Source organism: Montipora foliosa, chromosome 1 (genome assembly GCF_036669935.1).
Source record: "Montipora foliosa isolate CH-2021 chromosome 1, ASM3666993v2, whole genome shotgun sequence".
Classification (NCBI taxonomy): Eukaryota; Metazoa; Cnidaria; class Anthozoa; order Scleractinia; family Acroporidae; genus Montipora; species Montipora foliosa.
This window is the reverse complement of record NC_090869.1, coordinates 26,334,229-26,361,273: the sequence shown is the minus strand read 5'-3', so window position 1 is coordinate 26,361,273 and position 27,045 is coordinate 26,334,229. Positions and strand designations below refer to the sequence as shown.

The window sequence follows — 27,045 nt, the reverse complement described above, 5'->3', positions numbered from 1 at the left end:
CCTCAACACACTTTTCCACTGTACACAGTATTGTTTTTAGAACACTGTGATTAAAATTTCACTTTTTTAGTGGCTTCGAAAGATGGGAAAAGTGGTCATACTTTGATCAATAACTGAGCAATGGAGGAGAATGGGTTCGATACCAGGTTGATGTCACAGATTGATTTGTTACTGTTTTCAAAGAATAATCCAACGCAAAGCAGTTTGTGACTTCAACCTGGTATCGAATGCATTCCCCTTCATTGCTCGGTTTTGGATCAAAGTAAGACCACTTTTCCAGTCTTTCAAAGCCGAAAAAAGGGAAAAATCAATCAAAAGGTTTAGAAAAGAACACAATGTATTTGGGGTAATTTCAGGGAATAAATAAAGTGGAAAGGTGTGCTGAGGTGAAAGGCACTTTAACCAACCACCATATCAAACCATTCAAAAGTAACTAGGTTTATTATAAAGAGAATATAAAAGAGGAAAAACTTGTTTATTCTCTTGTTGCTATCCGACATGCATGGAATGTAAGATGGCAAGCCAATAAACTCCAAATCCAAACAAAACTGTAATCATTCATTATTTTGATAAACTGCTGGCAAATGACAGCAGTCACAAGTCCCAAGAGCTCTTTTTGTCAGAACATACAATTACCATTTTAATGTTGGAAATGCCCCTGTGGGAGGAACTAGTATCAGAGTATCAAAGCTCTAAAATTTTTCGCGCTTGTTGGACATGAAACTGGTTATAGCCAACTCATATCCAAAGAGCACTCGTCGAATATTTGTAAAGCATTCATTTGCAAAAAGCCACATACACTGCTTTCTGCTGCAGTGCAAATCAGAAGTGAAGCAAGGCATCTACTGTCTTTAAAAAAATAAACAGACTGTATATTCAAAATAAAATTATTCAATTTCTCCCTATTTACAAACTCTACGCATGCAATGATGTTTTCAGAAACCCTCACAACAAGCTAACTATTTTATTCCATGAATGAAAAAGGACCACAACGCTGCTGGCAAAACAGTAAAAAGGGAAAGTTGTCATGGATGCATGCATCACCTTGTCACAAGACAACCTTGCTTCGTTAACAAGAGATCTGCTAATTTCAAGATGCAAAAATACTTTGGTGATTGAGCTCTTAAGCACCTGGCACAAAGTTTACCAATTTTAGAAAAGCAAACTTGGGTGCACATAAGAGAAAATTCTTTTTGGACATTAATTATTTTGACGTCAAGGAGACTAAATATTGTTAACAAATTTCCCCTAACTCTAGTGCCTTCACGTTATTTAACAAGATAATATACTACAGGTCCCAGTTGTTCAAACGATGGTATCACTATCTGCCAGATAATCACTATCCAATGGATTGCACATGTCAAGTGGTTTTGCGATGACTTATCCACTGGATAGAGATTTATCTGGTGGATAGCGTTATCCACCTTTTGAACAACTGGGGCCAGGTATAGCCCTTGAACATAGATGGTGGCTTTAAATATTTGTTGTCCATGTTATTCGCTAAGCTAACTCTTCTATTGTTCACTTTAAAAGAAACAGGCTTGATCTGAGCAATAATGCTCCCAGTGTCTGTTACGATTTTTTAAGCAGCTGCCAAGTCATAATCAATTTCCACTGAATCAACTTCATTCAACTATAAAAACTCAAGTAGGCTTTTCCAAGTTGTTTGCCAAGACAATGTACAGTAATGTATTTTCATTATCTTATGTACAGTTTGTTACCTGCTTGATGCAACCATAGCAAAGCAACCTTTGGCAAAATTCAGTATCAAATCTGCAGCACAACACACATGGACTCAAAAGTCAGGAAGCCAAGTAGAGCCTATTCATTCACATGATCTGCAGCCATGTATGAACAGAATTTGATTCCCAGAGGATTTGCACGAGTGACCAAGATGGTTACCATTACTTTGTTTTTTTAACACCACAAAGCGGTCATGACATCATTAATGCATGCTAAAACGCTCTCAGAAGGAAGCCTGATATTCTGAGGCCAGTGATTCATTTTAATGCTTCCTACCACTTTTGAGTCCCACATGTTTAACATCGCACTGGTATGATAATGCCAACTGGTACCATAACTATGGGTGCAGTTGAAAAAAGTTGGTTCAATTAACTTAGCAGCATTACCTGGCCACCATCTGTGAATAAGGTCTTTTCAAGTATGAAGAAAAGAAACCAATGAACAAAACGATCCTCATTTATGAGTTAAGTAATACCAGAAATAAGACTTGATAATTTTCCCAGTGCTAAGATGTTCATTGGTGCATTAAGCTTGTCAAACGAGCCATACTGTATCTGCTATAGTTGTAAATCTGAATAAGTAAGTAAGTATTAATTTTGTAGAAACCCCCTACCTCAAATTCCTGCTTTCCGAGTAAAAAACGTCTGCATGAACACACTTGTAAGGTGTCCAGTGGGATAAAGAGCACAATAAATAGGAGTTTTTTTACCATAAAAAGGAAGAAAAAAGGAAGAAAAAAAGGAAACCAGATAGAGCACAAATAAAAACAGGAGTCCTAGAACTTTGAAAGCTTCCAAGGTGCTCTGTTCACAAAGGGCATGCCTTGGAATAGCAAAACTTTGGTTTAAAGTTTCAGTGACCGAAGAAAACTGGGCATAACTGACCCAGTTCACAGCCATGAGGAACTTCTATAGTTCACGTATATTGGCATTGAGATTGTTGAACTACCTTTAAATAATGCATTTTGCACCAATATGAGAAAAATAGCAAAGTAGGAGGTATTCCTTGAAAAATTATGGGAGAAAATAGGATAGATTAAAATATGAAAAAATAGGAACTTGACACCACGCAAAGTCTCATAAAATCCTAAAATTAATAGTCCTAATCCTACATTCAATAATAAGAGTAAATAAACAAGAAATCATTTTCTGAAGCTCTAACCAAGTTACTAGGTCACTTGATGTAATATCTATCAGCATGCTTGTATTTTGCCGCACTGATTGTACAATATTTACTTTCAATTTTACCAATAATGTTTGTTTACTGACCGATAAAAAGCATTTCAAGCAATCGCATGCAAAGTATGATGTCTGTAATTCTGATCAACCACCCCTTCAAGGCAATTATCAGGGTGTCCAAGTAGAAAATTAAATTCTGTCAATCCCCTCTACTTGTCAAATAAAAACTAACTGCAACTTTAAAATTCCATTCTTTTTTGGGTGTTCATTGTCTTGTTCAAAGGCCAAGACACACCTTGATCAAAAGTAATAATCATGTGTACACTAATGCGCTTAATCTTTTTTATCTGTGTGCACCATCTAAAGTAAGGACATTCTCTTACAATGTTTGTTTTTATTATTAAGAATAAAATTTCCTCATCCAACCCATGACAAAACATGGTAATTCCACAGTGGGAGGGTTATCTGCTAGCTGTCAGAAGTAAGTGCTCCAGTGAAATCTAATGGCAAGCAAAACTCTGCATTGTGATCCTGCTACTGTTTCAGTCTTAACACCGCCACAGCTTACTCTTACCATTCCCAAGTCGCCAAAACGTGGAGCAACAATTGTCATGTATCAAATCTCTCGGTTTTTGGTATGACACCTCCAGGCAGAGAGCTTGATGGAACCGCCACAAATGGTCTACTGTCCTGAACCATCGGAATTGCTGCTGTGTGAGCAGGGACACCTCCTGGCATCATGCCATGAGTCACTAAGCCTGCATTGTACAGCTCAGGATGTGCAGAGGGGAGGGTGCTTACTGGAGATAATGGTGTTGGACCAGCAGAGGGTGGGGGAGATGCCATTGGAGGTGAGGCTACCTGGCCCATGTTTGCTGCATCTAACTGTTCTGCAATGTTGGTACCTGTAATAGCACAAAAGGTTACTCATACTTAAATGATGACCATGAGGATCACATTGACATCAGAGGTCACAATGGCGATCTTCAAGGTAAGTTGACTTCATACTTTTCCCATTTGCACTGTGACATCACCACAGCTGTACAGGGCTTTGCTGATAGCCTGTAAGGCAAGTAATGCCATGTAAGTGATACACACAATATGAGAGGAAGATCTGTATGGGTTACAGCATGCCTTACGCAGAGCAAGAAAATACCATACAAATCAGCTCAAATATTGTATCAGAGTTGTGACATGAATAGGAAACATGTATGATTATACAATACACTGTATTGTCTTAATAAGGTTGCCACAACTGTAATCATGTTGTTTCCTTTAATAAAGAGAATAGTAGAGGATTGATGATTAATAAAGGACTATTCTGTAGTCACGTGCCTGTAAAAATGTAAAAAATGTAAATGCTTTGTTTATAGTGGAAGTGCACTTAGCTATCAAGCTAGTTTACAGGCACCCCACTTTTAACAATGTGAAAGAAACAATTCAAACTTAACAGAAACATTATTAAGAACCCCAACTGGCAGGAGGCAACCAGTTGGCTATTTACAAAGAGTGGTAGAGTTGAATCCGGGACAACCGGAAAAAAATCCTAACCAGAGGCTAGAACGGGATTTGAACCCGGAGCAATAATAAACCCAACGCCCTAACCTCTCAACCACGCTGCCTCCTGATAAGCTTGAGCTTTATATCCTGATAAAACACTCCTTGTTAGTATTCTTTATATAAAGAATACTAATAAGGCATACAGTGCCGCTCGGAGATAAGCCAACAACGCAGGCACAAAATTAATACACACAATACGCGTATACCCGGTTTTTTTTACGCGTCTAAAATTGCGTATCATATATGCATTTGTGCCTTTGTTATTCATAATCATGTTTTGCTTTTCCTGGTATTGTTTACAGAGACAAAAGAATAAAGTGCGCGACTGCCGACAAGTCGAAAATTTACATACGTCATGTGGCTTTGATTACTATCAATTTGTTTTTCTGGTATGCTAATATTCTCCTCTCACAATTTGAACCATGACAGAGCTTTCGATTCTAGGACAAGAACGTCTTCGAGTACTAGATTTTCTCATAGAACAACAGTGAGCGTGCCCAAACCAGTGTCATTTAAGGGGGAAAAATGTGATAATGTCGTCACTTTAGTACGAGGTTTTGCAAAAAATTATGTCGTGTCAAAACAAGCCAACAACACGGTAGCAGTTTTGGCAATTTTCAATCAGAAAAAGGCTCAGTTATCAGCAATAAGAATATCTGAGGAACCTACATGTACTGTATGCTGCTAACAAAGAGTAAGATTAATCGTCCAGGTTATAAAATTTCTGAGTATTTTCGCTAAAATAGGCAGTCAAATCTCATACTTGTTCTCAACCTTGTCCTAGAATCTAAAGGTCCCTATTCTTTCGAGTCCAGAGGGAAAAGCTTTGTGAATGTTCTTGAAAGTCGTTCAAAAAACTTGCAGCACGTGTTATCGGATACCCCGATCAAACTCTACTGCTCGTTCTTTAAACATTACATAGCAAATGCTTAACTAACAAGGACACTTTGTGTTCAAGATAACAATTTCTTGAGCGTGCATCTAATTACGCCCATTTCTGGACATAAGTGGTTTGCTTTGGCTTTAGCTATTTTCAGGATGTTGCTGAGTTGAATTGGGGAGAACTATCAGAAAAAAAATTGGGCTGGTCAACAGAGCAGGAAGTGATTTTAAAGCACTCCATACCCAACCACTTCAAAAAACCCACCACCCTGACATCACTTATGAATTCAAACTTACCGCCAAGAAGCATTTCCTGAAGAAGGTTGTCAACTTTAACCACACCAAACAGTCTGGCAAACTGTACTTGATCTATCATCTCCTTTGCTATGCTTTGCATTGTTGGAAGCATGAGAAGCAGTTCTCCAAATTTTCCTCTGCTATCGTACTGATCCTTGGCAATATGATCTTCAAGCATAGTCTGTACTTCAAATCTTAATTGCTTGATCTTGTGAGAATCACTAAGTCCTTTGGCATCTGAAATAACAAAGACAAATTGTCAAAATAATATAGTAAACACACCAGTGGGTGAATTTACTTTTATAACCCTATTGTAAAATGCTGAGGGGTATTGGCATGGTGAGGCCGTGACCCCACTGGATTCTTGACCTCAGGGTCAGCGAGTTGAGGCCTTGCTCTGCCACCAGATCAACTCCTAGGACAACACACTTTGCTCTACACCCTGACGTAAAAAGTTAGTAGCACTAGCAGGAAATCTGGAATAAAAAAAATGTGGGGAGAGAAACCAATGTGGACCCTTGCATCTTATGATCAATCAAAACTTCCACTGCTTGGAGAAACAGGGAAATTATACATTTTTTTTAGGTTGTAAGACAAAACTTACCAGGATTAAAGAAAACAATTGCCTTGAGACAAGCATGTTCGGTGTCATCAACATTCCATTCTTTCATGGGTTCCACAAGTTCATCAAGGATACGATTGGCAATTCTCCGCACCTCGGCATCTCCAGCTGTTCGAGGTATTACCAGATCATTTCCAAGTAATAAAACATCCTTTAAGTTCAGCGAGCGTCTCGAGACACCCAGCAGTAAATGTTCAGAGGCATGTGCCCGTAATAATGCCACCTGATCATCCAGTAAGAGTTCACAAAAGGCAGGTATGTGTTTTGCCCACTCAACTAACACCAGAAGTTGCTGTCGCATTGATTCACAGATGTCATTGTAGCTTGCTTCTTTATCCAGGCTTATGCTCTCTATTACATAAAATTCAAATTTGTTTTTCAGACGTAATAAACAACATTTAACATGATTATCACAACCTTGTTAAAAAAAGGAGTATGACATGGATCCATGGTTCGAAATTCCCTTTAATAAAAGTTTCTGCAACCATAGAAATCCTCTGCCAGAATTCAGTTGTTTTCAATGCAACTATATCACAACCTTTTAGCTTGGCACCCTCTTCAGAAGGCTTGTTTACCTTACAGACAGTGTAAATGCAAACTTGATGGACTCTGGTAGTTGTGTTCCTGTGATCACAACAACGGCTGATGGGCAGCAAAACAAACAACATTGTTTCAAGAAAATCAAGAAAACATTGGCATTGGAAAACAAATCCATATTTACCAGGAGGTGAGGAGGCAGGACGTGACAGAATCTCAGCTGATAACAATACACTTGTGGTCAGACCGTGACGACTATCTGTATCCTCTCCACGGGGTCTTTTGGAAATGGTGTCCCTTTCATTTTGCACAGCTGCGGATATAAGCAAACCAATGTAAGAATGTAAGGCACTCCCATGCCATCCTTGAATAAGAGTCACTTTGGGGTGAAGAAAAAGTTATCTTTTCCTCCGAAAGACAAGGATAACAGCTTGCTTCTGAGCTGTTTTTGTTGGTTTTAGGTACATGTGTGAACATTGCCAACATCATTTGTTTGAGTTCTACAAATTAAAACCTATTACATTCAAACCTGCATTTGTTAGTCCACCATGCTATGAGAATGGGCTTACATGTACAACACATTACTTGTGTCTCAAATTGCACAAGTTGATATTTTCACACGTCATTTATGAAGACTGATGCCATGTGTGGACCTCGTGTACCTTTAGCCCATCCCACGACCCACCCTGACACTCTAGCCTGTTAATCCTTCCTTTCTCAACAAACTATGAAGAGGCTGTGCAAATGTGACACTTAATAAGTAATGGGTAGACTTAAAACACTTGTAACACCCAAAAGTAAACGAAAAATAATGCATAAAAAGCTACTTGGGTGAGCCAGAGAAGAGAAGGATTTAAACTGTTCAAGTATCTGTCGCGTGGCTGTTAATCTAGATGGACCTTCAAGTTTGTTTGCTTAGTTCTTAAAGTCTTTGCCTGCAGCATTCAGCTTCTGAGAAAAAGAAAACTTGGGCCAAAACCCAATTTTAAATTGAGATCTTTGATGTATTAGGGCTTTGATCTACATGTACATTGATACCCTTGATAAACTGACAAAAAGTCTCCCAATGAAACCTGAACCTTTCTTGTGTTAAAATTATTTTCAAGTCTCTTTGAAATCACATGTTAAGATGGCACAAGAGCACAGAATGACAATCACACCTAGGGTGAATGGTGCTTTCCATAATGACAAACATTCACCCATTTTCTCCCATACGGTCTTCAAGAGTTACATAACAGCACTAACTGAGGAAGTTGAACAGGTTTCATTCAACGGCCTGGGAAATCAGGGATAATGTGTTTAGTTAGTTATTCAAGCTCGTTTATTTAATAAATTGTATCCTCGATCTAAAATGCAGTTTCATTGTTAAGGAACAATTGACAGTAATATCACTTTAACTGTTTGATACCATCAGAGTATACATCAATAAAAAAATCACGGATGTTCATTTGCAACAATTTTTAAGAGCCATATAAAGGTTTGATAACTGATTTTCACTTTCACAGACGCAAAGAAGAAAAAAATAACTATATACAAAAGTAACTACGCTAAATACAGCTGAAGTGGGAGGTTGATGCAATTCCCTTGTGGGAAAAACATTTTGTTTCTATTTTCCCATGCAAAATTAAACGTCTGATCTACAATCGATCGAACTGTTTATGTAATTGATTAACTTGCAATTGAGAGCAAAACCTTTCAACACTTGCGGATTTCCTACACAAACAAATAGAATTTCTAGGTTCTCTCAATTCGCTGATAACAAAAGTAAATGTTAATTTGCATTCACAACAAACTTAAAACACGCGAAGTTTGGACACAACTACAACAATCCTTTCACGAACACTCGCTGTGTAACAGTTCTCCGATTTGATTCGTCAACGTACCCGTTGGAACATTTACCCTAGGATAGGTTCAAAGTGATATTTTGACCACCGAAACAGATTCGTAATCAAGTATCACTGCCCTCGCTGCAATGTCATATTGAGCCACGTCTGTTAAGGAGACGATGACTTACGAATGGCGATGGTACGAGCGCGAACCAGCAATTACAAATAAGATTGTGATTATTTTTCCCTCACCCTCCTTCTTCATTCCTGCCCGGAAACACTTCCTTAGCCGACAGAAACGGCACTGGTTTCGCTTGTCCTTGTTGATGACACAATTTCTCTGAAAACGGCAAGCGTAGACGTGGTTTTTCCGAACGCTTCGCCTGAAGAAACCTTTACAGCCATCACAGCTCGACGCTCCATAATGCTTTCCTGTCGCCTTGTCGCCACAGATCAAGCAGGCACCGTTGTCGCCATCATCTCCTGCACAAGAAGAAAAAAACAATAAAATTTAAAACCTGTTATTCACTTCAAAAACATGTGCGTGATGTGATGGACAGGCTGCAAGCGATCAATAGTTGTTTATTACCGCTCTTGCTGGCGCTGTCCGCCTGCTTCACACCATTTGCTAGTTTGTCCGTCATTGACGGCTGCAGAAATGACTTGTTTCACCGGAAAACACTGCGTCCCAAAACGGAACTATCTACGTTATATTTATAGCCGACCAAGTTGTACTTTGAACTCGAGGAGTCCCCAGTAAAGCTCGCCAAAGATACCGTCAGTCATGGCTGCCACGCAAAAAGACGCTACTCTATTTCTTGAGCAGATAATGGGAGGTGTTTAGTCATGTGACCTGACAGCAAGGCACGAGAGATTAACCTGACGTAAATATCCGCACGTTCGTTTCCGATCAAACAATAAACAAAAGAACTGCTATTATGTCTTTATTTACAAATGGGAAAGAAAGTATCCTAAGAGACGCAAAAACCTCGAATAAAATTCACTCAAGCATAAAGCACCTTGCGGGAACATTCGGATAAGGGATAATACGATCTTCACTCCGAGTTCACCCGATAATGACCATGGGTGACCCATTACGTCATTCTTAGGGAAAATGTTACATCCTTGTATTGAAACTATCTAAGGTCATTTAAGGTCTCTCCCATTCCCATAGTTTATTTATGGGAGATTTAAAATATATATGCTATTCCATTCCTTCGCATTTTGCCCACATAAACACAGTTTTTTTTTTCATTAGTCGTGTCAAATGATAATTATAACCATTATCATCAATAGTTAACAATAAATGTTTTATTCGTTCCTGGGACAAACACAAAATTATAGCCACCACCAAAGTTTAAAACACTTTTACTTCACCATCACATTTTTGTTGCAGCGAGGTCTCCATTGATCGGACTCTAACTTAATCAACATCATGAAATAATTTATATAGTCCGCATTATGGTTGGGGAATTGTACTAGGTAGAAAACTGCTATAACAGGGTACTTGTGTTTTTGAAGTGGGATTGTTTAAGCAGTAAATCATAACAAACAAAAGACAATATTCAAATAAGTGGCAGCGCGTGACCAACCAAATCAACCCACACTCTCCTCCAGCAAAAACAAAATGGGAAATAAAAATTATGTTTAAATTTAGTTCAGTGACAGACCGTAAATTTAACTGCTTTTTAAATAAATCACTGCACTTTAAGTCTCACTGCAGTCTTCAAGGCCAAGGTGCATATGTGTAGAGAGAGCTTCTCCCAAACCTTGATAAAGCTGTTTAATACCAGCTATCGACTTTTGTTACGACAGAGGTTGAACCTCGCACGCTATGTAAGGTCAGCTGTGGCGAAATAATATTTATGTTACTTTAAAATTGGCCCGTTTTGAAACCTCTTCGTTTAACTTAAACATTCAAGACGGAACGGTGATGAAGAGAACTACTGTCACAGCAATGCCGTGTAGACTTTTCTGGAGTTAACGACTGTTGTAGAAGACAAACCGGCGGACGATGTCCATGATGATATGGCAATTGCAAGTTAAAAGACCTCGAGAAAAACCGCGAGTTCGAAGACGAAAGAAGGGAACCACGAAATAACGAAAAATGCTGTCATCTCGAACACGCTCAGAAATTGACAGCTCCAAAGAGACACTCGTCAGATAAATTATGTCACCCTACCTTGACAACACGAAAACCCTGGAAATGCAGTACCCGCGCCAAAACGTTCCGGCAAAAAGTAGTCTTTTTGATGCACGGGCAATATCCTTCATATAAAGAGCCAAGACATCCAAGCACATAACTACATTGCTTCTTTTCGAGCTGAAGACAAAGCCGATTGTGGCCTCTAATGGGACACTCCCACACAGAACGACGACAAGCGATCTGGCATATTAGATTTCCAATTTTATTCTTTTGGCCTTTTCGTCTTGTCACGATTGTGGTCACAACAGCGGTAGATGTTTAACCGCACGGAAAAAACGGAAATGTCCCCACGGAAATATCTTTTACCCAACGGCTATATTTTCCCCTCACGGACATTGCACTCAATCAATGTGGAACTGGGAAGTTATAAAATCAGGAACGGAACTTCTTCTCGCAGGTTAACGAAAATCGAAAAAGTGTCCCGAACCATGAGTAGGGGAATATTCTTTTTAGGTTCAAGCCAAACGACTCATGCATATCTTATCATACACATTCTGTCATTTAATCTTTTAAAAGACCTTCACCATTAAGTGATTTGACCGCTAATTTCAGGTAAAGACCGATCGCCTCGCAAATTTGGAACAAATTAAAACAATAGCCGGTTTTAAGTACTTTTTGGCACACCGCAAATGTTCATGTCGCCGTAACAGCAAACGGTCGTTACTTGTAACCCACGAAAATTTTGATTCGTAATGCTAAGATCACTAGCAAGAAATGAGCAAGCTTGGACAGCAAATATATGTCTTATAAGAAATATGTATTTGAATGCCGGTTGTGTAATTCTAAGTGAAAGTGATCGGCATCGCAGTTAATGAAGCAATGTTCAATCCTTTTTCAGGATTCTTTGAGGCTTAAAATCATATGTCTGACATTTACTTTTTGTGGCTGCATCAAAGAATTAGAGAGTTAACGTGAAACTTCTTGTAGATCCTTCACATGACTCTAGCAACGAACTTTAAAAAGGCCGGGCACGTTTGTCACGGTTTAATTCCGATTAACCATATGCATTAATTTTATTGAATAATCAGCAAACTTTCAATTCCATAAAGCAAGGCGAGGAAAAATGACTCGAAGATTGAAAGTGGACCTTGTGGAACATGAAATCAATAAAGACAGCACAATTTCAGTGATCAAATCTTAAAAAACATCTTCAAGAAATTGCAAAGAAATTGCGTTGCCTGGCCCGATACCTCACGTATTAGGGTGGAGTCTGAGGTAACTTGTTGAAACAAGAATCAAACTTTCACTGGTAACCTGTATTAGGTAACCAGTAATAATTCTGTAAATACTGAATGAAAGCGACTTAAGCTTAATTTAGGTATCATTTTTGCTTGTCGGAACTGCCGCCCGAATCATGCGGGAGTCTTACCCCCAGAAAACACGTTATTAAGTAAAGATCCCCCGCTCTGCATGAGTATTTCTCGTGCCCTCTTATCGCGTGTTCTAAGCATGTTAGTGTTGCATGTAAACGGCCTATTGTTCGAAGTCACGCACAATAGAAAATTGTTTACCTCTTTTTACAAGTAATTTCAAGTCAGAATCATCGACGACAGCATGGACTTACGACGAACTCGTTCCTTATATAATTAAGCCTCTCCCTGGAGCGATTGCCCTTGCATTGGGGAGGCTAAGAGAGGCCGTTCATCGTTGTGTTATTGTGAAAAAAAAACACCCACAGTCGTAACGAGGGAGAAATCCGAGGCTCCAAACAAAAAGAACTTTGTTGACGCCCACAAATATGAAAAAAAGGTCATCTCTTGCGTAAAAACAAAGAAAACTGCCGGCAAAACACTGTTAACAGTAAACCTACCACAAAACAGTAGCCTATAAAACAGAAAAAACGATTTTACTAGACTGGGGTGAGACCCGGAGAATGCGAACAAGCATGTCATGCGCCTGCAGTTACTCTATTAGGGAGGGGGAGGGGGGGTGGAGGAAGTATTTTTATTAGTTTGCCTTCTCACCTTTCCCTGTATATAAAGGAGAAAAAAAAACTAATAGCAAAGGATATGTAACAACTATTCACCGAAGTGGAGGTGGCTAGCGGTGGATATTTACCGAGCCGCGAGGCGGCGAGGTAAATATCCAACGCTAGCAACCGACACTGAGTTGAATAGTTGTTTTAGTATATACTAAAACAGTGAGATAATATACAGCACAAAAAATTAATTTGGATGTTCTCTTCACTTGTCACGGATGCAAATCGGGACGCCATTTTTTCCCGAGTTGCTCGGAGGTACTGATAGCACAGGTTATTCGGAGTTTGACGAGCCAATCAGCGCGCGAGTTCAACGCTATCCACTGTTTTAGTATATACTAAAGGACAATATCAGCAGCCGCAGCAGGAACAGTTGAGATGAGCAACCAAGCATATTTTCAAAGATTACTGAACTTAACCACTTGGTAAAGTTATTTGAAACTAATAGAAAAAAAAAAACTAATAATTTTTGCCAATGAAGACCATGATGTAACAGGAAATTCTCGAAGTAACAATTCCGTTGCAGTATGACTTTAAAATTAGTCAATTCCTCGAGATCTCTTTTGGTGCTTCAATTTCATGTGAAGGCTAAACACCTAAACTCTACAAAGCGAGCAGACATACCTCCAGGGTCGGCTAGAGGTAAAACAAAAGAAAAAACACTGGGAAATTTCAAGTCAGGGTATGAAATAACGATGTTGGTGAAGATGACCATGATATTGAATGATGTTGATGCAAGAGTTGGTGACGACGATGACGATGATCATTAAAGAAGGGGTGCTTCGTGTGGCCAGACCTCGATGACCACCTAACACCAACTATTTATCACTTGCGCCACCCAAACTGGAGACGCTATGTACAGGCTTTGAGGAAAAAACTCCTGAGAGCCTCTGACGGCGAGTGTTAGCCAGTTGTTCAGCGCTTACTCAAATCAAATACCTAGCCTGTCACACTGCTTCCCTGAAAGTGCTTTGCCTAACGATGCCAAGATATCTGTAATCGGCCGGTTCAGATTCATCTTGTTTCCGCCCGTAGCTCTCTTCTCCCGAAGCCCAACTAAGTTGATGAATCCTAATATACGCTGAATTTAAATCACGCACAACTGAACAGAGTGGATGCAAGACATGTCGACCACAAGGCAAACAATGTGCTCGCGGCGGAAATGAGGTCCCCTTAGATGAACGACTGGGAAATGAAAAGCAGGGAAAAGAACAGTAAATAAAGCCCCTCCCCGATGGGAACTGTAGTGGCATTTCTCAGGCTACACCATACCTTATCATCGATGCTCTGGGCGGGTGGTCCAGGGAAGTTCGTATCGTAATAAAGGAACTGAATCCTTCGGTCTCGGTGGAGAACACGTCGATTACGGAAGCCTGTCATTTCCCACGCAGACTTAATTACTTTTATGCACTAGTTCAAAACCACTTTTCCTAGTTTTAATTCAACAGGCAAATCAGTTCTTATAGGTTATATTAGTAAATTCATTCTTTCAAAATTGTTGTCTTTTGCGCATGGTACTGAATGCAGGTTTTTGCCATTTGAGTTCATGGGTTACGTACAGTACCACATGCAGGTTTGGTGCATACCCTGTATGAATCGTTAAGTGTTTACAAAAGATAGCCATAATAATAATAATTGTGATGATGACGGTGACAATGGATAATGAAAACGCCTAGTGATAATGATTATCGACTTAGCATTGTTCTAATCGAGAACAGAAACCATTCATGGACTTTGATCGACATTGCCCCGTTTCATGCGACTCCATTTTGTGGTTAACCGAGAGTAAACAAAAAGAGAAAGGGAGTTAGCTTCTGAGATAAGTCGGATTTACTACACGTGACTACCAGTTAAGTGCCAATAATAATTAGAGAACTTTAAGGACCGTCAACAAAGGCCTCACAAATTCGCCGAGTTCCTTGGAAGTTCTAGATACATCCCTAAGTGCTCGGATGACAGTTACCTTTGGAACAGCCAGCATTACGCAAGCGATTAGCGCCTACGCCTTGGCCGGGTAGGGGTCGAAGTTTGCTTTAAAATGCATCTCGGAAATGAAACCTACAGCTGTGAAGGTATTCCTCACATTAATAGAAAAAGAGAAGAGCATATACAAATACCTACATGCCCTTACATCCAAAAATATTGGACAATAAACAATAATTTATAAATAGGGATGATGAGTCCAAAGTTCAGTTAGCAGAGTAAAGCACTTCTGAAAAAAAAAAGACCTTTATTTTTCAATCCTTAAATGGTTGATTGTTTCCGTGAACCATAGAATCTTTGTTTCGATGATTTATCGACACGAGATGATTACCTACTATCGATTTCTTTGCTACTAAAAAAAAAAGCTTTCTAAGTTCTTCTTAAGTCGTTATTTAGCTAAAATGCGAACAAAGAACATACATAAATCTCTTTGTACTGAAACACGTTCGTCACATAATTGCGTGGAGTTTTAATCTGAATTGCCTTTTTCTTTTCCAAGAATCAAGATTAGAAGTAAGTCATCCTCGATAACTCTGCTTTTAAAGTTTTGAATTTGTATTTCACATTCCTCTCGACTCAAACAATATTCTGTTATAACTAATAATGAATTACAATATTTTTTTCTATACTTGACGTCTGTGAACTGCTACAGTCGTAGCATATAAGTCGAAACGAAAATAGCAGCGAAAAAAGCTATTCAAACAGCTGATAAAGAGTTCATCACTGTTCTAAAAACTTCTAGCCATACTGATATTTTTCTGCCAGTCAGCAGAATCCTGAAGTATCGTTCCCAGGGTCCTTTCATCTCTGCCCCAAGAGGCGGATCCGATCCTGGAAACGAGCTTTGCTTGGTAGAAATGTACAGAAAAATTGGGTTTTATCAAAACGGAGTTGATAATGAACATTGGCCACCGTACAGAGATTCTAAAAGCTGACGTTTCGAGCGTTAGCCCTTCGTCAGAGCGAATCTTCGCTCTGAAGAAGGGCTAACGCTCGAAACGTCAGCTTTTAGAATCTCTGTACGGTGGCCAGTTTACATTATCAACTCCGTTGATAAAACCAAATTTTTGTATACTACTTCCCCACCGACGCAGCACCACAGTTTCTTTAGAAACTAGCCCCTTCATACAGAAAAATTGGCCGACCTTTAACCTTCTCAAGTCCGTGGGTTTGAAGAAGGCTTTTATCACCCAATTAGGATAACAACTTTAAGTACGATATTTTAGGATTTGTGAGGGATTATCCAGCACGCGTGACTGTGCCCTTTTTTCCCTCTACCTCTGACATTTATGTATGTAATGTGTTCATGAATGTACACCTTTGTGAAACTAACGTTTGAGAAAAAAGGTCATACACTTCCTCAGTATCCTTCTTTATTGGATAAATGTGTGAATACAACTTTGCTCTTCAAGAAGCCCCTTACTTTTAAACCTCTAGAGTTCAGAAGGGAGAATTCAATCTATAATTATTGAACTTTTTGTCCCTTATTCAAGCCTATTCAAATCGAGCTCGAATTCACATTTCTCGCTCCGGTGAAAATAAACATTATACCATGTCCACGCACTCTTCGCAGTGGTCCCGGTACGATTTTCTTACTGGAACAATTTTCAGATTTTGAAATCATGGTGATGACTTCATCTTCGGTGAAAATTTCGAGAAGTTTTAGGATGCCTAACACAAACAAGTCAACGAAAAACGTTCTAAGAAAAGGATGAACAAAACGATGAACTCTAGCGGAACACATAGGCAGATGAAACAAAGAGAATTCTTGCCAGAAATTTTCGTCGAGAATGGGGACTTTGCACCTAAAAGGAACTGCCTGAAGCGACTCACGAAAAACACTATCCCTTAGAATGACCAGTATTGAACGCAAATCAAGGTAAAAGAAACAGAACAAACTAATATAACGTCGAAAAGTATGTAAAAGGTTTGGACATGAACAAAACACTGCAAAGTTTACACATGGTTGACTTTCACACTCGCAGGGCTTACAAGTAAACTATCCAATATCTACGCTCAGAAAAGTCTTTAAATCGGTTGCTAAAGCTAGCAAGACCTTAATAAACTTCACAGTGAATGAAAATATAAAATAAAATAAAAGATTCTTTTACCTTTTAGAATCATACGAAGTCCACTAAGCATTCTTCTCTCGTTTCCACTAACTGGTGTCAGTTCAGGTCTACCAAGATTATAATAGTGAATGACAGCAAGAACCACTCATCACTGATCTGGAGGAGAAAAACTTGTGTTGTGAACAACAGCTTAATGATTCGTTTCGGGCAACATTTAAAACGTTACACCCTGTTTAGACACCTCAGACCAAATGAGCAGAAATTAACACAAATGGCCTTAAATGAAGTTGTGAAAAAAAAAAAATCTTGTAAATCGGAGAAGAGAATGGGAATGTAAATCAAAGAACAAGAGAACGATGCGCAATTGGAATCGAGCAAAAGTTGGACAAAAATTTATGCCCAGATGGATTCCCGGCCCTTGGCCAATAAAAATTATCCTAATTAAGCTTCCATCATTTACTAACTGGTTTTGATTTTTCTTTCTGGTCATTTAAAAGAACGAAAACTTGCAACACTTCTTTCGCTCTCGATTTTCGTAGTTTACACTCTCTCTTTTTTATAAGAACGTCTAATTTTGGAGATGAGGCTGAGCGTTCTTACATGATTTTTACGATGTGAGGCTGAAAACGTTCTTAAGATGTTCTTAAATTTACATGGTATAGTATTTCAATAAATCAATGCGGACGTGACCAGGAAACTTATAAATAAGAACAGTATTACAAACTGAGATGTGTGTCATGCATTGAGAAAATCATTCCCGATTATGTTATACAAAATATGCCCTTAAGTATTTGGGTTAATTTACATTTATTTACCTTTATTTCGTGCTTTTATTTAAAGTACAAATGAGCAAAATAAAAAATTTCTTCAAACACTCAATAGAAATTCATGAGCCTAACAGCCTATCAAAACACCGATAAAACGTCACGTGTATGAGTTTTACATCCTGATAAAACACTCAACTAAAGCATAGCTTGTTTTTCTGGTATGCTAATATTTTCATCTCACAATTGCAATTGGAGCCATTGTTCTGAGTCCAGAGGGACACGCCTTTTATGGAATGTTTTTGAAGCCGTTCAAAAAATTCGCAGCACGTGTTTTATCGGGTCTAAAAACCCTCGGCTACGCGTACAAAACACGTCTGCTGCTCGTCTTTTAAACATTGCTTAATCGACTCTCAGCTTGAGGAATGTTCTTAATACGTTCTTAAAATTTTAGGTAATCTCAGCCTCGCAACGTTCTTACAAAAAGGTTCTTACGTACTACCTTTTTTATCTCGTATTATTTTATCCTTGCTGGTTAAGGAGCAAGCAATGCTTTAGTTATGTAATCTCAGCTCGGAAGACCTATTGTGAGTCTTAAAACTCATAAACCAGCTTTTGACAACGATATTGCAGCTGTTTGCGGCTGATTGCCTAAGGTAACTGTTCACTGAAAAACACATCACTGTCGTTGCAAACTGCATTAATTAACTAATGCCTTCAGTGAGCCGGTCTGCCTAAGAGCCGGTCTGCCTGGTTCCGTCACCAAAATTGACGGTATTGAGAGAAAGGGCGAATATACAGGGAGAGGAAACTGTTCAAATTTCTTCAGCGGCAAATCTACATAGCAAATGATTTTACTACATTGTTGATTTTGTTACATGCGTAACTGATTGTCTCAATAAGATTACGCGACTTTGCATATATTAGCCAGAAAATCAGTCCCTAATCAGCAGGATTGGTTCACCAAACGAAAGAGCTGTTCATATGCAACAATAGGGCGCTCAATTTATAAACTGAGAATTTGCGAAATTTAAAACCAATAATAATAATAATAATGATAATTTTCAGAAGCATGTAAGATCAGATTATTGCAAATGAACGAAATTTTGCGTTGATGCAATAGAGTATCGCCGAAGAAATCCCTGCGAGATATTCCTGTGAAGAAATCTCGTCTATGTAACCGTAATCTCTATTAGTTTAATTACCATTCCAAGAACTATGATTACTCGCTGTTTTCGAATATCGCATTAAAATTAATAAGCAATCACCATTTCACAAACCGCGTCCTATGGTAGATGCAAGGACGACTGGAGTACAAGCGGATCAAAGATAGATATTTCCTTTCCGAAGCCTTACACGAATAGCAAAGCAAATCATGGAGGGCTGTTTGTCATCTCAGCTCGTTTTCCCTAATACTGAGTGATACGCAAACATTCAGTGAGTCAGACCATCCAGGCTGCATTCATCAGTCAGTTAGGATAGTTACGTAACCACAAACAAATAGTGTTCGTACTTAACAATAAAAAACGATACAAATATGAACAGACCCACCGACAATGCACTTACTTCCTCGCACCGAAAATTTTTGATTTAACTGCTTAATCAATTACTTAATTTTAGATTAAGCTTACCGGGTCTCAACAGCGAAGATGGAATTGAAAAACTCTCGGGATTAAGACAATAAATTTGTACTTTGAGCTTTTTAATTTTGTGGACACGTGTTACTCGCGTCTCGGGGCTTTAATCATCATTTTACGAAACTTGCGGTTTGCCGTGTCAGTCAAGTTTAATGCCCGGTTTGTGCGTATAACAGGCCTCAAAAGATATCCAGTTAAACGAATGGAGGTTTTCGAAAGCTGATCAAGTAAAAAAGCCAGATAGAAATTGTTGGCAAGCACTTGAAACAAGTACTAGTTAACGAATTCAAATACCTCGGTGAGACGGTTCCACAGAGGATGGAACGGATTGAACAGAGAAATTTAGTTGAAGACATCTCGTCAAGTGATCAACTTTGTGCCATTCATGAGCCACAACCAAATATAACAAAAGTAAGATCATTACTTGTGGAATTGCCTTTAAAAAGCCCTTAACAAGACCCACCGAACCAGAGTAGGGTTTGAAGACATCCCGATTATGGTTGCCAGGGCGTGACATACATACACTTCCGAGTGCATATTGATAAACAGAAGATAAAGTGGCTTGGCCATTTAACAAGAATCCTTAAAATCCAACCAGCCTCACCGATGAGCTTTCAACTCCACGGCGATCACGAGGCAGAGTCCGTGGGCGACCCAGGAAAAGATGGAAAGCATATGGTGTTGAATCTATCGTCATTGGTCAACGCCAACAGGCACAAAGCACTGGATCAAAGAGAGGAAGCTGTTTCTCCCCGGCCGCGGCAACGCCTCAGAGCGGAAGTGTAATGGGATCAACCAAAACTGAATTAAAGATCAGATTCACCTTGTTTCATTTTGTTCCTCGTTGTGACCCGAAACTTGTTGGTATTTTGTTTAAAAAAATCACAAGGATACAGGAACCGAGAATATTAATGCAAGATCTTGTATTAATGTGGGACACTGAAAAACGCAGACTGCAGACTGTGAGGACCGTCTGTAAAATGAAAATTCAGTTAGCCTGAATTAGGCCTAAATAACATTCAGGTTAGCCTGTTTACGGATAGCTCTCAATAATAGTGAGGGTAACGCCATATTTTACCCCTGGTCTGCACAGTCTGCAGTCTGCGTTTTGGGGTGACCATATTAATGTTGAGTGTAAGTTTTGATAAAGATGGCTTAGATTTTGTTTGGCTACGTGCCATGAACCTCCCAGCACAAATACTTTTGGTATCTTTCTGTTGAATGTCGGATTGTGCGATGGCTAAATTCGGAGCATACACCAACTTTGCACAGTTTTCATGCCTTCGCATGGTTTACTTTTCTGTGAAACAAACTAGGTAAAAAATCAAAGTGAAAAAATAGTTTTCGAAGAGGAATGTCACTAATTTATCCTTGCCTTGACCTTGCTGCCAGCCATGATATCCCGCGTTTAAACATCGAGATGAGTATTCTTAAAGCGATAGCCAAAAAATACCAAGCTCAAGATCAACATGAAAAGACTATAAAGTATTTACTTATTGTTTCTTAGTCTTGCCATGTCGGTTAAATGCAGCATTATCAGTTCTTGACTATCAAAATCAAGGACGAAGCTGCACTGAAGTCACGCGTTCTGTGGTATGTTGCGCCCAACGCCGACAGCCCACGAAAGCAGATAATCATTTAGGATTGCCGTTTTTGGTTCGTTTACATATCTGTCCGCATATATCCGTTTGAGTTGTCGAAGACCTAATTTGTGTCGCATTAGTTAAGTTACAATCTTAAATGTATCCACAAAATTAGAAGCCTTTATCTAAAAAATTGCATCCATTATATCCGATTTGTCAAGATATCAATTATGACTAAGAAATGATAAACTTGATTGTATTGATTTGTTCAGACTTATTGCAGTTACAAGGCAATTGACAATGTGGAGATGCCAAGAAACAGCTTTTTCAGCTTCTACTGATGTGTCTTCATGCACAGAACCTATGAATAGATGTTGCCGGTACAATCCGTTCTCAGGTTGAATCCGCCGTTTTTACCAAAGCGGTTTAATAAATCGGTGATCCTCATTTTACCTAGGTAGAATATGCACTCCGAAGTGACTTGAAGAAACCTTTTTTGGAGCCTAAATGAAGCCTGAAGAAAAATTAGGGTCACGTTAGGATTAGTTTTGGTTATTATACCATGCATAGATAATCAAGAACGACTTATTATACGAAAGTAAATAATAAAAAGAACTCTGTTGGGTTGAGCATGTTCCAAATGTTGGCTGTTGTAGTGTAGTGGTGAAGACACAGGATTAGACCTGGAGGGTCCGCCGTTCGAGTACCGGTAAGTCAGTGCATTGTACAGTTCTTTGTTCCCTTGCTATGTTGTACTGTTGAGACTGAATGGATACGCGTATGAATACAGAAACCGGCCAATAAGATGATAAGAAGCATAATAAGCGGATGTGTTGAGATGCGTAAGACAACACTGGACGATTTATACGTGTTTGGGGGTTGATTGTTGATTTAGATTAGATAGAGTGCATGTTCACCTAAGGTAAAATGAGTATCACCAATTTAACCCGGCTAGGTACCCGAGACCTTGATTCAAACAGATCTATGAAAGTCGGCTCACCTGATCGGGTCTCATGAACAACACATCATGGAACCAAAATCTTATCTTTCTTTGGGCGTCAGTTAGAATCCATCTGGAAGAGTCTAAGTTTTGTTATTTTTCAGCCTGGTGAGTATGCTTATAAATTACAAAACGGGAGGAATTTAGAAAGCTATACTAGCGGCTACGATAGTTTAGAAACCACCGGTTGAATGGCCTGAAAAATGGATGAAAGCCTTTTCCTATATGACTATAATTCTTCATCATCATCACTGCCATCAGTTTTATCTTTATCAGTTGGGGAAATATTTGTCAATTAGAATGGAATAATTGATGAAATGTTCACGTACTATATCCCACTGCTAAGCTAATTTTATCCTTCAGGCACGCAAAGTTTCATTGTACAGGAAGAAACCTCTTATTGCAAACAATGCACTTAAGAACTGTCCACTTTAACAACACTAGTGGAGTATTGCAATTTGACAGCAACCTGTCAACCATTTTGTTTTTAAATCCGGTGGCTACTCAGTATTCGGTGGTATGTAGAATAAGATCACTGTTTTATAAATGAGATTCGAGAGAGGTTCCTTGAAAGCTCCGATTCCCAAGGGAAGAACGATCCTCAATCTGATTGCGAGCAATTGCGCATTGCTTCCTACGATTTAAGCAGCAAAATCAAATGCCAATTGCCCATCAAAGTAACATGATTTGACGCAATTTGCTATTGAAATTTCCACCATACCATTATTTGTCATGTATGAAAAATATTGTTCTCTCCATATCACTGATATATAGGTGATAATTCTGAGGAAACTATTCCTTGAATCGATATTCTTGCTGTGCGAGGTAATGTTAAAATAACCATGGTTGTTAATGCCTTAACTGCTATTTTATTAAATATTATTTTTCCTTTCAATGATTATTTGTCACGTATTTCGAGGGAAGTTCGTGGAAAACATCGACAGATTATCTCTGACTGCATCATTTAGCTTCATTTGAACTCACCGATTTAAGGCAAGGAGGGATTGCCGCTGCTGTTGGAATCAATTCAACCCGCCGAGCTCCTGTTTACATTAATGATCGCATATCCCATGCAGGCAAGATTGTTTTCAACAGTCTGGTAGACGAGGCAAGAGGCACTTGACCATAAAGCTCAAAACATTCTCTGCTTCTGTGTGTATTGCACGAGAATTTTGGAGGTTCCCGGGAGGCAAGACTCGTTTGCTCAGCTAACTCAAAGATATCCGTACAAGTTTGTAGCTACTGAGTTGCATTCCTCCTTTTCCAAGCGACGCACGATAATCTTTGACAGATAGGACTGTTTTTGAGGACCTACAGAGTGAAAAGTCTTCTCGGCAAACGTAGGCAAACAGTTTGCACCAGTCACACACAATCGCATTACTTATGTGACGTCGATCACTTCTGTTTTAGAGAGAATGTCGAAGGACTTGGAAAAATGAGATGATCAGCTGCCTTGCCGACGTAGCACTTCAACGCCACAACATTTCGGTTTCAACATTTCACAGCAAAAAAGGATGGTTCATCTTATTACCATATCTATTTTTTAGAATGCTGTGCAGCTGAAAAGCAATTGAGATGTCTGCACTTTGAGCTTTTAGCTTGCAAACACATGTTTTCCGCATGTTTCGACGCTTATCTTTGCCCCTTTTCACCAATAGACGCCAGCGACATATGCAAACGACAGCAACAAAAGCAAACAACAGCAACGAAAGGAAAACACTCGTTTACATTTACAAAATGATCATGGAGGAAGCTTTATCATTCAGTTTCGTTCTTCGACTATTTACAAACTGTTCCAGCAACAAAGGTTCATTCAGCCGGCTAAATCAATGTATTGTTCGGTGGATTACATAAGGGCCAAGAAAATCCAACGGTAATTTCTTCACTGCTGCGTTATTTTATAGCAAAACAGAGGAGTATACACTTTTAAGGAAATCCAACTTCAGCTCTTTACAATCTCCGACGCTACTGGTCAATATTTAAATTGAGTTGCTGACCAAGTAACAGGCTCGTCGGCGCCGGGTGAATTTCGGTAAGGCATCCCAAACTGCGCCCCCAGAGTGGATGGAAAGCTCATCATCATTCGACTGCCCTCGAGACTGCAGATACAACGCCTCGCCACAGGGATCTATCTAGATAGAAAGCTATCGCATATACTTTGAGGAGTCACAAAGTAGTAAGACATTGTGTAGGGCCCACCGGAATTAGTCACAAACAAAACATTGCACAAATTGCGGCTCCGTGTCAAGATTGTCTGTAAATCAGAGGATTAAGGATTAAGGAAGGTATTAAACATATGCTCATAATTTTTTTGCATTTGTACCGGTTTTAACAGTATTGGTCAATATAGTGTTTGTCAAACGTCAGAGTTTCCGTCGGTAACTTCAGGTGTCTTTCGTTATGAATCGTCGATCAGTGAAATTTTAATTGCATGGTTTGACTAGGTCGTTTAGATTTAAGCATCCTCTGCAACCTATTTTGTTGCGAGGCATTGCTACCAGCTCAGCATTGATGAATTTAAAAACATTTTGCTATGGCCGCATGTATTCTAAGTGTGACCAGTGAGTTATGGAACGCATTATAGAGCAGCAGTTTATTTCGCGGTGTTCGGTGTTTTGTTAGAAATGTTGATTGTACCTCGAGGTGTTTATATAATCTGATATAAATAATCTCCGTGCACTACCAGACAACAAAATAAGCGGTACTTGCCTGTCAGAAAGCTTCCAATGGTTTTCGAATGTTGATATGTATCAATAAACCTTTAAATAGTAACAGTGGAGCAGAGTAAAAGACATCCTTGTTCGTTTTGCTAGCTATAACGTGAACAGGTTGTGTACTTTGGAAAAAAGTGAACCTGTGGCTGTCAGTTTAGCCTTAATTTACATCTGGGTCTGTATTTGCGTATTTCAGTTTGCATGTATCCGTCTGTTCACGCTCTTGAGTGCATCATGGGTAACCAGGGCAGCACAGAGCGGGAAATTTAAGAAACGGTCCAGATAAGAACGATAGCAACAACGGCAGCGAACATGTTGGAATTCAATATTGGAATGCTAAAAGGTGATAACTTTTCTATTGTCTGTACTTACTTCTGATTGGCTTAAACAGCAAAAGTTACCAAAACTTCATAAAAGCAGTATTATATTCATCCTTACTTTCCAACCATCTTCCATCTTTCATCTGGTCTCAGTTTAAATGAATTCCACAGAAATCGTATGTGGGGAACATGTAAAATTGTAAACGTTTCTTGGCTTTTGTTTTCAACTCTTGTGATTGGTCAAAATCTTTTAACACAAAAAAACACCCTTTCAAAGTGGGCTGTAAATGAATTTTATTGCGTTAACGGCTTTCCTGTAGGTTTATGCATTCTCTGTGTAAAAATGATAACATTCCTATGTGGGGAAAGCCCCGTTGCCGCATAACAAAGGAAATTGCTATCCACCTTACACGGATCATTACTTAAAGGTTTGTATGGTAGTTCAAAACGATAAAAAGTATTCATGATCGATAGGCAGTTTTGGGTGCTTTTATCTTACGAAACAAAAGATATGTGCTTAAAAGTACGGTGAGTGAAGTTGGATAGAATAGCTATTGTAGGAATTAAATTTATTAAACAAAGTTTCTACCCGATTTCCTGTAATTTCCAAAGGCTCAAAATTACAGAAAATTTATGGAGAAAACATGGCAATATATAGGAACTTCTGAGGATATATATCGAGTCTAAATCAACTCAGTTGTGAATGTTAGGTTTATGAAGGCGAAAGCCCTGATTACCCATGATCCAATCAAGATTATGAAGTAGGTTTTTTTTAAAAAGAGTTTTTGCATGATTGCGGGAAAACGAACTAGTAGTACAAATAGTAGGGAATCAAAAATAGCAAGGCCGATTTGTCCTGTGGAATAAAGTCTCACGAAGTCTGAAAAAGAGGGCTATTTTTCCATTTTCCTTTTTTTAGATTCTACTTGTATAAATACTTATTAAATAATAATAATAATAATAATAATAATAATAATAATAATAATAATAATAAGTATGTGTAATCAAATGGCGACGAGTGAAATTAGGAAATTATTTCACTTGCGTTCTGTCAAAATTCTGATAATTTCCCGAGACTTTTGGCGAGGGAAATTATCAGAATTTTGACAAAACGCAAGTGAAATTATTTCCTAATTTCAAGAAAAAACCATTTGATTACCTTTTAATGTCGTGGGTGATAAATTACGCTCACAACCGTAATTGTAAAATCGCTCGAGTACTTTATCCAACTGCTCGGGAAGAATCATCTCCAGGTTTTTCTCAAGGCTATTTTCATCACACCACTTCTCAAAAACTCTCACCCAGTTAATTGTGCTCTTTCACGTATTTAAATTTTCTGCCGCTTCTTTTAATTTCGTAACTTCTTCAATGGTCACTGTCTTAAATCTAGACGCCATCTTGGCTCTGACCGAGATACAAGAGATGTTACCATGGCAATTTTGTAATTTCACACGTGAAATTATAAATTAGCGCTGAAATTTCGCGCCTAAATTAAGGAGTAATTTGTCACCCATGATATTATAGTAATAATAATATACCGTTTATTTGCCACATTGCAGAATTAACTGAATTAAAGGGTTAAAAATTTACAATAAATAAATAAATAATTAATTAATTAAAACTACTACTACTACTACTACTACTACTACTACTACTACTACTATAAAAACAACAAAAATCTTATTAACTATTTACATATCTATATATTTACTATTGAATGAGATAAAGGAACCTGAAGGCTGGGTCCGGCAACAACTCCTATCACCATAAACAATATTTCTATTGTTGTAGCCGGACTGCAGGTTGTAACTATGTCCACTAGTTGCTGTTTTCGCTATGAGGAAGTTAATGGGGTTATCATTTTGAGACATCTTCCGAATACATTTACAACAGAGCTGAGTTCGTCTTTCTTTCAGGCTGCTGAGGTTGGTAATATTAAGGGCATCTAAATAACTGTGGCATGGATAGATAATATGTAGAGCCCTTTTTTGAATTAATTCCAGCTTATTTGAAAGATATTCAGGAATATCTTCCCAGACTTGCACGCCGTATTCTAATATAGGTCTTATTGTTGTCAGGTAAACTTTGAGGATTCCATCTCTATTAACATTAACTTTCTTAAGAATCCTTAGAGAATACAGGC

General features: G+C 38.7%; 1 protein-coding gene across 7 annotated transcripts in view; it reads right to left on the bottom strand.

Annotated features, from left to right (window-relative positions):
* Positions 1–458: 458 nt before the first annotated feature.
* The window catches only part of LOC137995236 (hepatocyte nuclear factor 4-gamma-like), a 44,328-nt gene continuing 17,741 nt past the window's right edge, over positions 459–27,045 (bottom strand). The window contains exons 1-7 of one of the 7 annotated variants that reach the window (XM_068840816.1): positions 22,853–25,777; positions 16,924–17,040; positions 8,898–9,128; positions 7,004–7,132; positions 6,265–6,633; positions 5,661–5,897; positions 459–3,826 (exon numbers count right to left, since the gene is read on the bottom strand). In XM_068840816.1, coding sequence (XP_068696917.1) covers positions 3,531–3,826; positions 5,661–5,897; positions 6,265–6,633; positions 7,004–7,132; positions 8,898–9,128; positions 16,924–16,954 — 1,293 coding nt within the window. In that variant the 5' untranslated portion in view covers positions 16,955–17,040; positions 22,853–25,777 and the 3' untranslated portion in view covers positions 459–3,530. Of the gene's footprint in view, positions 3,827–5,660; positions 5,898–6,264; positions 6,634–7,003; positions 7,133–8,897; positions 9,129–9,234; positions 9,471–16,923; positions 17,041–17,348; positions 17,468–19,279; positions 19,311–19,579; positions 20,137–22,852; positions 25,778–27,045 lie in introns of those variants that run through there. The other 6 variants (XM_068840841.1, XM_068840823.1, XM_068840832.1 and 3 more) reach the window with 6 other exon arrangements.